Source organism: Microchirus variegatus (genome assembly GCF_963457635.1).
Source record: "Microchirus variegatus genome assembly, chromosome: 2".
NCBI classification, from domain to species: domain Eukaryota; kingdom Metazoa; phylum Chordata; class Actinopteri; order Pleuronectiformes; family Soleidae; genus Microchirus; species Microchirus variegatus.
This window is the reverse complement of record NC_139803.1, coordinates 40,851,545-40,864,719: the sequence shown is the minus strand read 5'-3', so window position 1 is coordinate 40,864,719 and position 13,175 is coordinate 40,851,545. Positions and strand designations below refer to the sequence as shown.

The following is a 13,175-nucleotide window of genomic DNA, read 5'->3' as shown; positions in this document are numbered from 1 at the left end:
ACCTTAAGTACACGCACCACAGTTAGAGAACCATGGCCCTAGTGGTGTATAAAGTACACTTTATGTGTATTTTTGTTAAATATTGTCATCTTTATGCATTTAACATGCCACGTTTTTTATATAATTATTAACTTAAGTCAGAATTCATAATCCCTTACCTGTGTTTGTGTCTGCTGTCTGGGGTCATGACCCCTGTGAAGCAGCATTCTGTCATGAACACAGTTCCTGGAGCAGCACTGCCCACTAGTGACAGGTCACACACATTACACTGTACAGTCTTAGGTTACTTTATTGGGAGCTTGGCAGATACAACATCACAGTATTCCCAATGTTCTTTAAAAACAAATATCTATAAAACTGTATTAAAGCAAAAAAAAAAAAAAAAAAAAAATCACTTTCAAACTACGAGATGAATGAATGAGATTGATTTTCATGATCTAACAGGTTTGTCACAGTCTGTCTAATGTAAAGCTGTCAACCAAACAGTTGAAAATACTTAAAGCATGTAAAGCAAATGTATTTAAAGGTACAGTAGGTAGGATTTTCTGCTTTATTAATCAATATTTTCATCATAAGCTTATAAGATAAATGTAAATTAGGAGTTTTTTGAGCGTGCGACTGAACAACCTCCGACTACATGTGTGGAGTCACAGGAAGCTTTTGACCAATCAAAGGACACTAAAAGTGTCTCCTTATTGGCTGTTATAGGTCCCTTCAGTGGGATCGTTTCCACTCTAGCACCAGCGACGACTTCATACGCTGCAAAGAAACCAAAAAAATAAAAAAATAAAAATCTAAAAGCGAGAATTGAAAAGGTGCAAGCAGCATTTTCCAGAGTGTTGAAGCCTTGTCGGCTCACACAGTTCTTATATTACTTATATTTATATCGGGCAAAACTTGTTTTATGCACACAAAAAAATGCAAACAAAATCTCCAGTTTTAGTCGGACTAAGACAATAATAAAAATTTCTGAATGTCATGTAAACACGTTAGTACGACTAAAATCAAGCTAGTCTTAGTCTGACTAACATACCTGTATAATGCAATTCATAGTCCGATTACGCCTGCATGTAAACACTTAGTCGGACTAGAGTCAGACTGGAGTCGGACTAGAGTCGGACTGAATCGGGCTGGAGTGGGGCTGGAGTCGGACTGGAGTCGGACTTGTCGTTCTGTGGCACCAAAATTTCCTCCCCGGTCTTTGATCCGGAACTAGAAGAAGACAACGTAAACTGGTCGGACTGAATCGGACTGGAGTTGGACTAGAGTGGGGCTGGAGTCAGACTGGAGTCGGACTAGAGTCGGACTGAATCGGACTGGAGTGGGGCTGGAGTTGGACTGGAGTCAGACTTGTCGTTCTGTGGCACCACAATTTCCTCCCCAGTCTTTGATCCAGAAGCAGAAGAAGACGACGTAAACTAGTCGGACTGGAGTCGAACTGAATCGGACTGGAGTGGGGCTGGAGTCGGACTGTAGTCGGACTAGAGTCGGACTGGAGTTGGACTAGAGTTGGACTAGAGTTGAACTCAATCGGACTGGAGTGGGGCTGGAGTCGGACTTGTCGTTCTGTGGCACCAAAATTTCCTCCCCGGTCTTTGATCCGGAAGTAGAAGAAGACAACGTAAACTAGTCGGACTAGAGTCAGACTAGAGTTGGACTGAAGTCGGACTGGAATCGGACTGGAATGGGACTAATATCGGACTGGAGTCAGACTTGTCCTCCCAGGTCTTTGACCCGAAAGAAGGAGACGACGTACAAACTGCAGTAACTAGCTGGAAAACATACGACATTTTTAACATACAATGTTAGCATTTTTCTATATTTCTGAATTATTATCATGAGATTTTGGCCGTCGTACGAGCACCAAAAAAATCTGATCATCGAAAACTGTCACACAGCAAAAAAAAAACAGAGATCTTCAGATACAGATATTGTCTCTGGTCATGTGACACGTATGAAGCAAGTGCATGTGTCCGAGGAGCTCGGGGAAACCTGCGTACTGCAGCTTTAAAAGACAACGTCGGCGTTAAAGTCCGGCGATGATGTGCGCGCAGAAATGTCCCCCAAAGTCACAAAGTCATGTTTTTGTACCTGCAAACACACGAGCGTGACCACGTCGACTGCTCCTCACCTCCGTCTTCACCTGCTTCACAAGCGCTTACGTGAATATGGAGGCTGTGTCAGTGTAATGTAAATGGATGACGGACCCAGCAGGGGGCAGCGTAGAGCCTCAGCGTCGCTCTTCACCGACGACGACGACGACTTCACGGAGCGTAAACGGCGTCCCTCTCTCCGCCGCGTCCTCCTCCTCCCTTAGCCAACGGTGGGTTCCGGGGAGCCGGTGGAGGCGGACGACGCCGACGTCAGCCTCTCCCTGCCGTTGGACGAAGCTCCGCCTCCGACCACCTTCCACTGCAGGATGCACGTGTCCTTCCCGCCCATGGAGAGCAGGTGAGAGTCGCAGTGGGTGAAGCAGACGTTGGTGACGTGGCTGCCGTGGCCGTCGTACTTGTGGCTCGGCGCCTGCAGATAAAACCAATGAAGGAATGAATGAATGGGAAGACTTTTAACTGAAAAACTCCCTGATAGGTTTTTTGGACAAAAAAAATACAAATAAAGACACTTTTTGGTATTCGTTGCTTTTTCAGGGCAGGACTTTAGGGGGCGCTGTGCAGCCACTCTGAGCACCTGAGTCTCGTCTCAAACTTGACAGTTCAGAGGAAGAAAGAGTTCACATATTTCCACAATAACAACAACTTCCTATTTCACAACGTTCAAAAAAAATAAAATTCCTCTATCCACCCCCGTGAAGGCATAGTTCACTTTTTTTTGAGGTGTGGCCAATGACACATGGGCTCAGGTTTTAACCACATTTTCAAAAAACTGGGTGAAAAGTAAATGTGTGTGTGTGTGCTATATTATTGGATTTAGTTTAAGTTTAGTTTGAGATCAAACGCACAAATGAAAAAATATGAACAAAATCCCCATGTATGCTAGAAGTCCAATTTTAGTCAGATTAAGGTAATATTTTCTTTTTCTTAATGCGATTCATAGTCCGATTACGCCTGCATGTATATACACTAGTCGGACTGGAGTCGGACTGAGTCGGACTGAGTCGGACTGGAGTGGAGCTGGGGTCAGACTGGAGTCGGACTGGAGTCGGACTGGAGTCGGACTGGAGTCGGACTGGAGTCGGACTGGAGTGGTGCTGGAGTCGGACTGAGTAGGACTGGAGTCGGACTGAGTAGGACTGAGTAGGACTGAGTAGGACTGGAGTAGGACTGGAGTGGGACTGGAGTGGGACTGGAGTCCGACTGGAGTCCGACTGGAGTCCGACTGGAGTCCGACTGGAGTCCGACTTGTCGTTCTGTGGCACCAAAATTTCCACCCCGGTCTTTAATCCGGAAGTAGAAGGAGACGACGTAAAGTAAACGGCGGCAGCGTCTTTAGTCGGACGACCACAAGAGTCGCGCTCGATCTTTGAATCACGATTAACACGTACAGCACGTACGAAAACGTACAGAACCACAGTTTTGTTTGTTTTCACTGACGCAACGGCTAGCAGGAAACTGACTCAATACGCACTAGCTTATAGAGCGATACGGCGCCCCCTACAGAGGCGGAGTCATACGTTCACGGCTAATAAATCGATTTTCTCCGCATGTACGGGTATAATCGGACTCGGCAAGTTGTCCGATTGCCTGTCTCAGTCAGACTATGGCCTTAAGTTGATTAAACTGTACGTGTAAACGTACCGACTGTAAAATGTACTTTTTATTCATTAATATTTGTTCACTGTCATGTGACTGTTGTTTGACAACGTTTTTGTACAAACAGAGAAATGTAAAGCAGGAAGAAAACCCCGTTCTTTACCTTGGGTTTAGGACACGGGTACTGGAAGAGGTGAACTTTACAGAAGTCGTCGGCCACCGCCACCATCCTCTCGCTGTGAGAGCGACACAGAGCGTTGATGTCCGTGCCGTCAGAACCCTCCAGCCACACGCCTGCGACACGGGGGAAAATCATCAGAGAATTTTTTTTGATAAAAAGGGCAAAAAAAGACGCCGCACTTTGGGCGTTTTCCTCACCCATGACGTGGAAGCCCAGCACACACGTGTACGACGCCCACTCTCTGTCTTTGCTCTCGAAGCGGTTCCTCAGCAGTTTACAGCCTCCTGCGATGTCCCCTGTGGAAACACCAGAGAGAGGCTCTTTCACAATAAAATAAGCAGGTATGCTCGGGGATTTCAGAACAATCGGTGTATGGTTAGTTTTTCAAAATAAAATGAAAAATTAAAAAAAAAAAAAAAACGGATAATGACTCGTTTTTTTTCTTCTTATTCCAGATATTGTGCTCAAATTAAAAAATAGAAAAAAATGGATAAAGAGCGTTTCCTGTTTCGTCCACTTTTGAATTTTCCAATTAACGCAACGTTACAGGTCCCGAAAGTTGCGTAAACCTGAAGAACTTCACATGGGATTACGAGATTGTCTGTAAATCAACAAAAATGTACATTTTCATGCTTTTAGCATGTTTGTTCGTTGTTAATTGGATTTTCAAAATAAAAAAAAAAAAAAAAAAAAGGATAATTACTATTTTTTCTTTCTTTTTTTTTTTTTTTCAATTTCCGATATTGTGCTTAAGTGATAAATCGTTAGCCTAATAGCATAATTGCCCCAGTAATTTTTTGGGTAATTGTGATATCTGCCTAACTTTACCAATGTGCTTGCTAAAAAATTTGTTTTTTCTTGTTTTCCGAAAAAACATTCAAATGACTTTGGCAACTATGCTATTAGGCTAACGAAATAGCGTAGCGATCAATGACATTTAAGGAAAACATTGCTTAAACACATGCGCAGACATGGAAAGAGTACTTAAATATTCTACTCAAGTAAAAGTTCCATTGTTTTGATAACATTTGACTTAAGTTTGAGTAAAAGTACTGGTCTAAAAATGTACTCCAGTTAAAGATCCACTGTTTTAAATTGAACGTTAATTACTTAATTGAGCCCAAAAATGAGCAGCAGGTTGATGTAAATATGAATAACACACTCACAGTAAAGGATCTCATAGTCTCCAGAGTTGGACATGATGTACTTCCCGTCATTGGACCAGTCCAGGTGAGTAATGAAGCTGGAGTGACCCTGAGGACAGAGATGACGAACACGTGCATGAGTCACATATACGATGTGTTTTCCCTGAAAAAAACAACAACAACAAAAGAACGACGAGCGCTTATTTTACTCACGTTACATTTGCCAAAGCGCGTGTAGCGCCGCCCGCTGTCCGTCACGGTGTAGATGTAGATGAAGTTGTCGTGAGAGCCGACGGCTAAGAAGCTGCCGTCTGAAAAAAACACACGGTTCAAGACGATGACAGTGAAGTTATTAAATGTTTATTAACGCTTATGCATGATAATAAACTGTTATTACATGTTAATAATGTGTTCATTAACAGCTTTTACATGATTATTACTGTCGCGTGTGACATTCACAGTCCACACATTACATATTTAACATGATACGTAACAGTTAAGTTATTAAATGTTTATTAACACTTATGCATGATAATTAACTGTTATTACATGTTAATAACGTGGTAATTAACATATGTTACATGATTGATGATAATAAGCTGTTATAACACAAATATAACTTAGTTCAGGCCAAGTTTTGGCTTCAAACAGCGTCAAACCCTGGACTCCGCAGCTTAAAGCTGTGGTATGTAATTTCTCAATTTAAATGAATGATTATTCATGAACGTAGTTGAATCAATTAAGCTACATATTTAAAAAAAAAAAAAAAAAATTTAGTCCATTAATTTTAATTAAATTAAAAATTAATATGAACCTGCATTATCTAACTGCATTTTCAAAATATCTCAATTTATAAGTCACTGACCTGGAGAGTATCTCATGACTGACAGCTGCTCGTTCCCATCGGTGGATTCAGAGACCACGTCCCTGGTCAGCAGGTCCAGGACCAACCACCTGTGACGAAAAAGACCATCTTTGACTTCCATATTTACACTTTCTAGTGTTTAAATGTATCGACATCTTGCGTTTTCCTTACTTTCCCGTGCAGAGTCCGACTGAAACCACTGATCCGTTCGGGCAGAAATCAGCGCAGAGTCCGTACTCCTGTCGGAGACACGAGCGTCATCACCATGTAGTAATTAAAAGCCGTTTTTTTAAATCACGAAGAGGGAAATAAAATGGCCGACCCACCTCCAGACTGATGCACCAGTCCAGCTTATGCTCCTCTGTGTTCCACAGACACACCTGTCTGTCGTGGCCACAGGTGATGAAGATGTCGTGAGAGGGGTGAGTGGCCAGGCCCCACATCTCATCCACATGACCCTGACACACACACACACACAAGAATTATTTTTTTGCTACTTTAAAGCTGCAGTGTGTAATTTTGGGTGAGTTTATTTAAATATTATTATTAGTGCTGGGCACGTTAACGCGCTAACGGTGGTTAGCGGCATCAACGTTAAGGCATGTTAACTCATGACGACTAACGCGCGTGACGTCATGTTTATGTGCAGCGGCACTTTTTACCAGTTAGCTCCATTAGCTGTGTTAGCTCCTTTAGCACTGTTAGCATGCCTACAGTCGAACTGTACTGCGTATGTGTGCCTCTGTTTTTGAAGTTTAGCGTTACTCTAGAGACTCATTTTAACAACGGGAAGTCGCGTAAAGATGACGTCACGCGCTTCTTTTTCCGGTCAGTCGTCATGGAAACGCGACATGCGTTAACGTTGGCGCCGTTAACCGCCGTTAGCGCGCCCAGCACTAATTATTATTCTGTCTCTGTTTGGTCTTTGTGATCATAAACTATGTAACTCTGTTCGTACGCTGCGTTGCTTTATCTTAAAATATACTCTGTCAAGCAAAACTATCAGACCTGACAGAGGGAGCGTTTGTGTGTATACAGCGGCAGGGCGGGGGGGGGGCCGGGCGGAGACGAGAAGCCGCAGTAGAATTCACTTCTGAAACATTTCAGTCGCCTCTTTGTGCGTTTCTTTTTCAGTCAAACTCCAACCTGTTTGCAGTCGGCTCGCTTTACTAGCGCAATCTTGAAATGGAACACACCATTTCCACACAGTGTGAACTCGTTAGGCGTGGCGGTGGATAAGCGAGTCACCTTTCGCCTCGAAGGTCGCGGGTTTTGATTACAGAAATACGTACCTGCACGATGGCCACGAACGCTCCCGAGAAGGTCCCTCTGAGGATCGCGTTGCGCGTCGTGCCCACCAAGAACTCCTCCCCGTCCACGTCAGCGATGGTACGGACCGCGCCAAACTTTTCTGGAATCTGGACAAAATCGATATGAATCAATAATCCTCTAATCTGAGTGCGATTACACTTAACTTTAGTGTCTCCCTCTCTCACACACAAACACACATACAGCTGTGGTTCACCTCACACTCTCTCTCAGGTGCCAGGTCGGCGCTCCAGCGGATGATCTTGCGGTCCTTCCCTCCTCCGCTGAGCAGACCGCCGCCCTGCAGGTTGCAGAGGGTGAACACGCTGCCTTCGTGGGCTCTGGTTTGACGCATGATCTGGAAGGTTTCTGAGGGAAGTTACGTCAGGTGACAAAGGAGCGTCAAAAAGGTTCGAACGGGAAACAATAAAGTGATTTATGACAATAAAAACAACGATGACAACTGTCCTAACTAGGGAATCAAGAAATTGTGAGAACTGAACTCATCTGGACCAAAACTGCTGCTGCTATTAATATTTATGCTACATCTGTTCCAGTTTTGCTAACATTTTATGATTTCCAGCGTTCCCCTGAAGACCGTCGGGGTCAAGCTCTGTAACATTTACTTCATTAAATGTGGCGAACAAGCCCATGAAGCGTTTGGGCTCACTTTACTACACTTTGGAAAAATGCAGTGACATAAAACGGTTAAAGTTGAAAGTAAAATTGGCAACTTCAAGAAATAATTTCCGATAAATCAGTCTGTATAAAGGTGAGGTGTAGTTTCAAAAGGGAGAAACTTCATTTATAGAAGTTAGTACCAATATTAACAATTATGATAAGTATCAGTATTAATAATTGTAACCAGCACTTACTCACGTATCAGTATCAGTACAGGCAGCAATATCAGTATCAGAGTCATTACAAGTATTGCTGTTAGTATAGGTGTCAGTTTCAGTGTCACTGTCAATATCGTTATCAGTAACAAAATCAGTATCAGTATTGGTGTCGGTATTAGTATGCGTATCATTATCAGAGTCAGTATCAGTATTAATATCATTATCGGTGTTAGTGTTAGTGTCAGCATTAGTATCAGTATTGTGTCAGTATCAATATCATTATCTATATCAGTATCGTGTCAGTATGAGTATTGGTGTCAGTATCAGTATTAATATCATTATCATTATCATTATCGGTGTCCGTATCGATGTCAGTGTCAGTATTAATATTATTATCGGTGTCAGTGTCAGAAGTAATATAATTATCGGTGTCAGTATTAATATCATTATCGGTATCTGTATTAATATCATTATCAGTATCAGTGTTAATATCATTATCAGTATTAATATCATTATCGGTATCAGTATGGGTGTCAAGTGTCAGTATTAATATCATTATCGGTATCAGTGTTAATATCATTATCGGTATCAGTATCGGTGTCAGTATTAATATCAGTATCAGTATTAATATCATTATCGGTGTCAGTATTAATATAATTATATGTATCCATATTAATATCAGTATCAGTGTTAATGTCATTATTGTTATCCGTATTAATATCATTATCGGTATCAGTATCATGTCAGTATCATTATCATTATTGGTATCAGAAGTAATATTATTATCGGTATTAGTGTTAATATCATTATCGGTATCAGTGATAACATCATTATCGGTATCGGTATCTGTGTCAGTGTCATTGGGCTTTATATCAGACATAATAGCCACACTGACCTTTGGCTCCTTTGCCCAGAGTCTTGATATCTGCGGCTGATTTCCCCCACGTCAGGATGTTTCCCTCAGAGTCTCCGGTCAGGACATCTCCAGTCAGACTGAACACGAAGCACTGGATGAACTTGGGCTTCTTGTATTTCTGAAGCAGAGAGAGAATAAAACATGTACTTCATCAAATGCCAAAAACTTCCCCCCCATACCGGTCAACATCAAATTACAGACACTCCAGACTCACTCCAAAGATGCCTTGTTTCTTGGTGAACTGTCCCGCGCTCAGCGTCCAGAAGTAAACGTGGGATTTACCACAGGTGATGATGTTGGAGCTGTCGCCCGGATTAAACTCCACTGCAAACACAGCCTCGTTGGTGCTCTGAAAACACACAATTTTGTGAATAAAGAATGAATAAATAAAGTTGATTTCGTCCAAAAAAAAAGCTTGCAGACGCAGTAGCATGAAGGATTTTAATGCACTTTTTTTCCATCTATTTTCTGACTTAAATCTGAGCGGAACCACGAAGGATGTTTTTCATGCATTTTGTTTGTCTTCGTATATTCAGTACAGTACGTACACAAACTATTTGGAGTGTCATATTTTTTTTTTCTTTAAACACAAAAAGCTCCATTCATGGCTGCACCGTAAAGTGGCATATGGACTCTGGGCTGTGAGGAAGGTAGGGTGGGGGGGTATAATTATCTTGTTCCTGCTCGATGAACTTGTATGTTTGTACAGTGTGGGTCAGCGCACACACACACACACACACACACACACACACACACGCACACACACACACACACACGACTGGATGCTACATGGTGTAAGATATAATCTCCTGCAAGAGACCATTAAAATTCTGGGTCGTTCAAACAGCCACCTATGTATTTCTACAGCAGCATTACAGAACATGTATACACATATAGATACACACATATATATATATATATATATACATGTATGTACACCCAGCTGGACAAATTCCCTGTGTAAAATATTTACCCCGTTGCCATGACAGCCACAGTTAAATTGCTCTCAGGGAAGTTGTGGCGATTTGGGATAAAAGCCCATAAAAGCACAGGAGGAACACACACACACACACACACACACACACACACACACACACACACACACACACACACACACACACACACACACACACACACACACACACACACACACACACACACACACACACACACACACACACACACACACACACACACACACACACACACACACACACACTGAATCTCTCCAAACAGACGTCCTTTGTAGAAAAAGCATCTCGACAAAGTTTCACCATTCAAATAAGCTTCCGTCTGTTTCCCCGTGAGAGAACGGTGACATTTTGTGAAACCACCCGCGGCGTCGGATCGGGTCACGTACTGTACTTTAGCGGCTCTGCCCGAACTGCACAAGAACATCTTGGTGTTCTTACGTCTGCTGCCACACAGTTGGAAGCATTGTCCTTCATTGGAGACAAGGAACTGAGCCCAAAGCCTGAATTAAACACCTGAAATCAATACTTTTGTCCATACAGTGCATGCTAATTTAAAATCGTATTTCATGCTACAGCGGCGCGAGTAGCGCTTTGATTCCACCCCGAGTTTCTCGCTAACGTCGGATACGTTTGTACAGTCAAAACCCTCGCGAACAAGCCACATCCTGAACCCCCAAATTTGATGATTTCTGCTTGGTCTACCTTGACTTCTGCGTGCTTGATGCCCTTGTTGCAGTCCCACACCGACAACATGTGCTCGTTGGAGTCGTCGATGACACACAGGAAAACTCCCGAGTCCTGGAAACAGCGAAGGATCAGTTAAAAACAAGGTTAAAGGTGCATTGTGTAATAAATCTAAAGCAACTAAAGGCCATAAAATCCTCCTAATATGTCACATTAGGACTCAGGAATAATGTTCATATAACAAACTGAACTCGCCAACAACAACAGTACAGACACAATATTTGCATTAAAAAAAATATTTTGCAGACTGCAAATCATGTGTATGTTTTGATATCATGTTTTGGCGTCATGTGGCGCCACCTACCGCCGTCTACCAATCATTGCAGTCAGTAGAGTCTCAGCTGCAGAGCAACCACGGGTTGCTAGTTACGTCAGAAAAACGAAACCTAAAAGACCTCGGTATTTTGAATTTGAATGTAGAAGCCGTTTTTGGGCCACAATCTTACATATGGCACCTTTAATTTTCAGTTTTTTTGTGCATTTTTCAGTCCTCATGATTTATAATGATGAAAAGCTCCAGTGAAAAAGACAGATGGAGTTTTTCATGTGTCAAACACCTGCACAGGGAGAGTTTGGCTCCATTGTTGGCAGTTTAAGTAAGACCTGTTTCAAATAAAGGCTTAAGTTCCTCACAACAACACAAGTTATATGTATATATAGATTAGTATATATATATATATATATACACATGGGACTTGAAGGATATGTATGTTTTATTTCAAACGACTCACAGCGAAGGAAAACGCCACCGATCCCACTCCCCTCTGGAAGCATCCCAGGCCGATCTGCTGCAGCGTGACCAGGGAGGTGGAGTCCCAGATATGAACGCAGGGCTGCAGAGGCTGACACACACACACACACACACACACTTTGCTTACATTTGCCTTCAGCATATGGTAATTGTTACCATTTCCACTTCCTTGAGCCAAAATTCAACAGCTTTTTTCTAAAACTGCAGACTTAAAGCTGCAGTGCGTAACTCGTACTAATTTCTGTTGCTGTCATTCTTCTGCCTCTGTTCGATATCCATGCACAGAAGTTACATAAAGACTATTTATATGATGCATCCTTCATCTGAAACAGGCTCTGTGAGGCCATTCACGTGAACTCCTCACACATGCATTGAAACAGGAATACAGTATCTGGCGTATGAAGAAGTTTCCAGAGGCCTGACGGGGATGAGCGAGTTCACAGCAGCAGTCGTAGTCACCTTGCCATCTTTGTCCACCCCTGCCGTCTGTCCAGATGCTACTCGCACTTTGTCGGGATGGAGGGTGAGACTGCGGAGAAACAAGGCGATAAAATTATAACTTTTGGAGTAGATCCAAAAATATACGTATGTGCTTGTGTTCGTAGACCGACCATCGGACGCAGTCGGTGTGTTTGCGATAGTGCCGCTGCGTCCTGTTGTTGACGTGGTAAAGCACGATGACGCAGGCGATGAAGTAGATGGCCTCGCCCGTGGGGAGGAAGTACATGTTGGCGCGGCAGTCGCGTCCCCGGTAACCGTAACTGACGCGACGGGAGTCAAGGTGACGTTTTTTTTTTGATGTTGATCACATTCATTCAAGTGACATTTTGTGTCCACGTTGTGTAGAAAGTGAGAATAATGACTATTGTCCTACAAGCTGAAGCTCCTACATTCAAGGGTTAGGGATTAGGGATTTGCCTTTCCGGATGCAACCCACCCATGTATCCGGTCTTGGGACTGGCACATGGAGACACACCAGATGTGGCCACCCCACTGTAGCTGTAGGGCTCCATTAATGGCGCAGTTCCAAACGGTTCTGTTTGTATTTATTGGCGTTAGTACCAAAGTAACCCGGCCCTTGGGGTACCAAAGTAATGGTACGGTGCAGGCGGGGGTAGACCGGTGCTATTCTGTCTTGATCGATATTGTTCTTCTATGATCACATCTTCGTTGTCGGCCATTGGGCAAAGCGCACTCCCCCACCAACCAAGTAAAGGTACAGTACTGACCGCTTTGACGGGCTTTACCGTTCCAAACCGTACAATAGGGTTAGGGTTGGGGTTGGGGTTGGGGCTCGGATTGGGGTTAGAGGTTAAAACTTTGTTGCACAGGCCTACTGATCCGGCGTGTGGTGATGGTGGTTCAGTCCAGGTCCGTTAGCCAGGGGGCCAGGGTTCGATCCCCAGGCAGAGCTCTGGGTAGGAAGAGGGGGCCCACTGTACAGTTTAAGTTATAAATTAACAAATCCAATACCAAGTGAATACCAAGTAAAGGTACTGTACTGTACTGACCGCAGGCTTTACCTTTCCAAACCGTACAATAGGGTTAGGGTTGGGGTTGGGGTTGGGGTTGGGGTTCGGATTGGGGTTAGAGGTTAGGAGGTTAAAACTCTGTTGCACAGGCCTACTGATCCGGCGTGTGGTGATGGTGGTTCAGTCTGGGTCTGTTAGCCAGGAGGCCAGGGTTAAATCCCCAGGCAAAGCTCTGGGCAGGAAGAGGGATTTACCGTTCCAAACGGTACA

General features: G+C 43.4%; 1 protein-coding gene across 2 annotated transcripts in view; it reads right to left on the bottom strand.

Moving 5' to 3' along the window:
* Positions 1–304: 304 nt before the first annotated feature.
* The window catches only part of eml3 (EMAP like 3), a 39,195-nt gene continuing 26,324 nt past the window's right edge, over positions 305–13,175 (bottom strand). Inside the window, exons 9-24 of one of the 2 annotated variants that reach the window (XM_083910738.1) lie at positions 12,045–12,194; positions 11,893–11,962; positions 11,414–11,524; positions 10,641–10,736; positions 9,179–9,313; positions 8,944–9,082; positions 7,427–7,578; positions 7,194–7,319; positions 6,228–6,359; positions 6,073–6,140; positions 5,902–5,990; positions 5,250–5,347; positions 5,058–5,145; positions 4,089–4,187; positions 3,874–4,004; positions 305–2,523 (exon numbers count right to left, since the gene is read on the bottom strand). In XM_083910738.1, coding sequence (XP_083766864.1) covers positions 2,314–2,523; positions 3,874–4,004; positions 4,089–4,187; positions 5,058–5,145; positions 5,250–5,347; positions 5,902–5,990; positions 6,073–6,140; positions 6,228–6,359; positions 7,194–7,319; positions 7,427–7,578; positions 8,944–9,082; positions 9,179–9,313; positions 10,641–10,736; positions 11,414–11,524; positions 11,893–11,962; positions 12,045–12,194 — 1,894 coding nt within the window. In that variant the 3' untranslated portion in view covers positions 305–2,313. Of the gene's footprint in view, positions 2,524–3,873; positions 4,005–4,088; positions 4,188–5,057; positions 5,146–5,249; positions 5,348–5,901; positions 5,991–6,072; positions 6,141–6,227; positions 6,360–7,193; positions 7,320–7,426; positions 7,579–8,943; positions 9,083–9,178; positions 9,314–10,640; positions 10,737–11,413; positions 11,525–11,892; positions 11,963–12,044; positions 12,195–13,175 lie in introns of those variants that run through there. The other variant, XM_083910739.1, reaches the window with a different exon arrangement.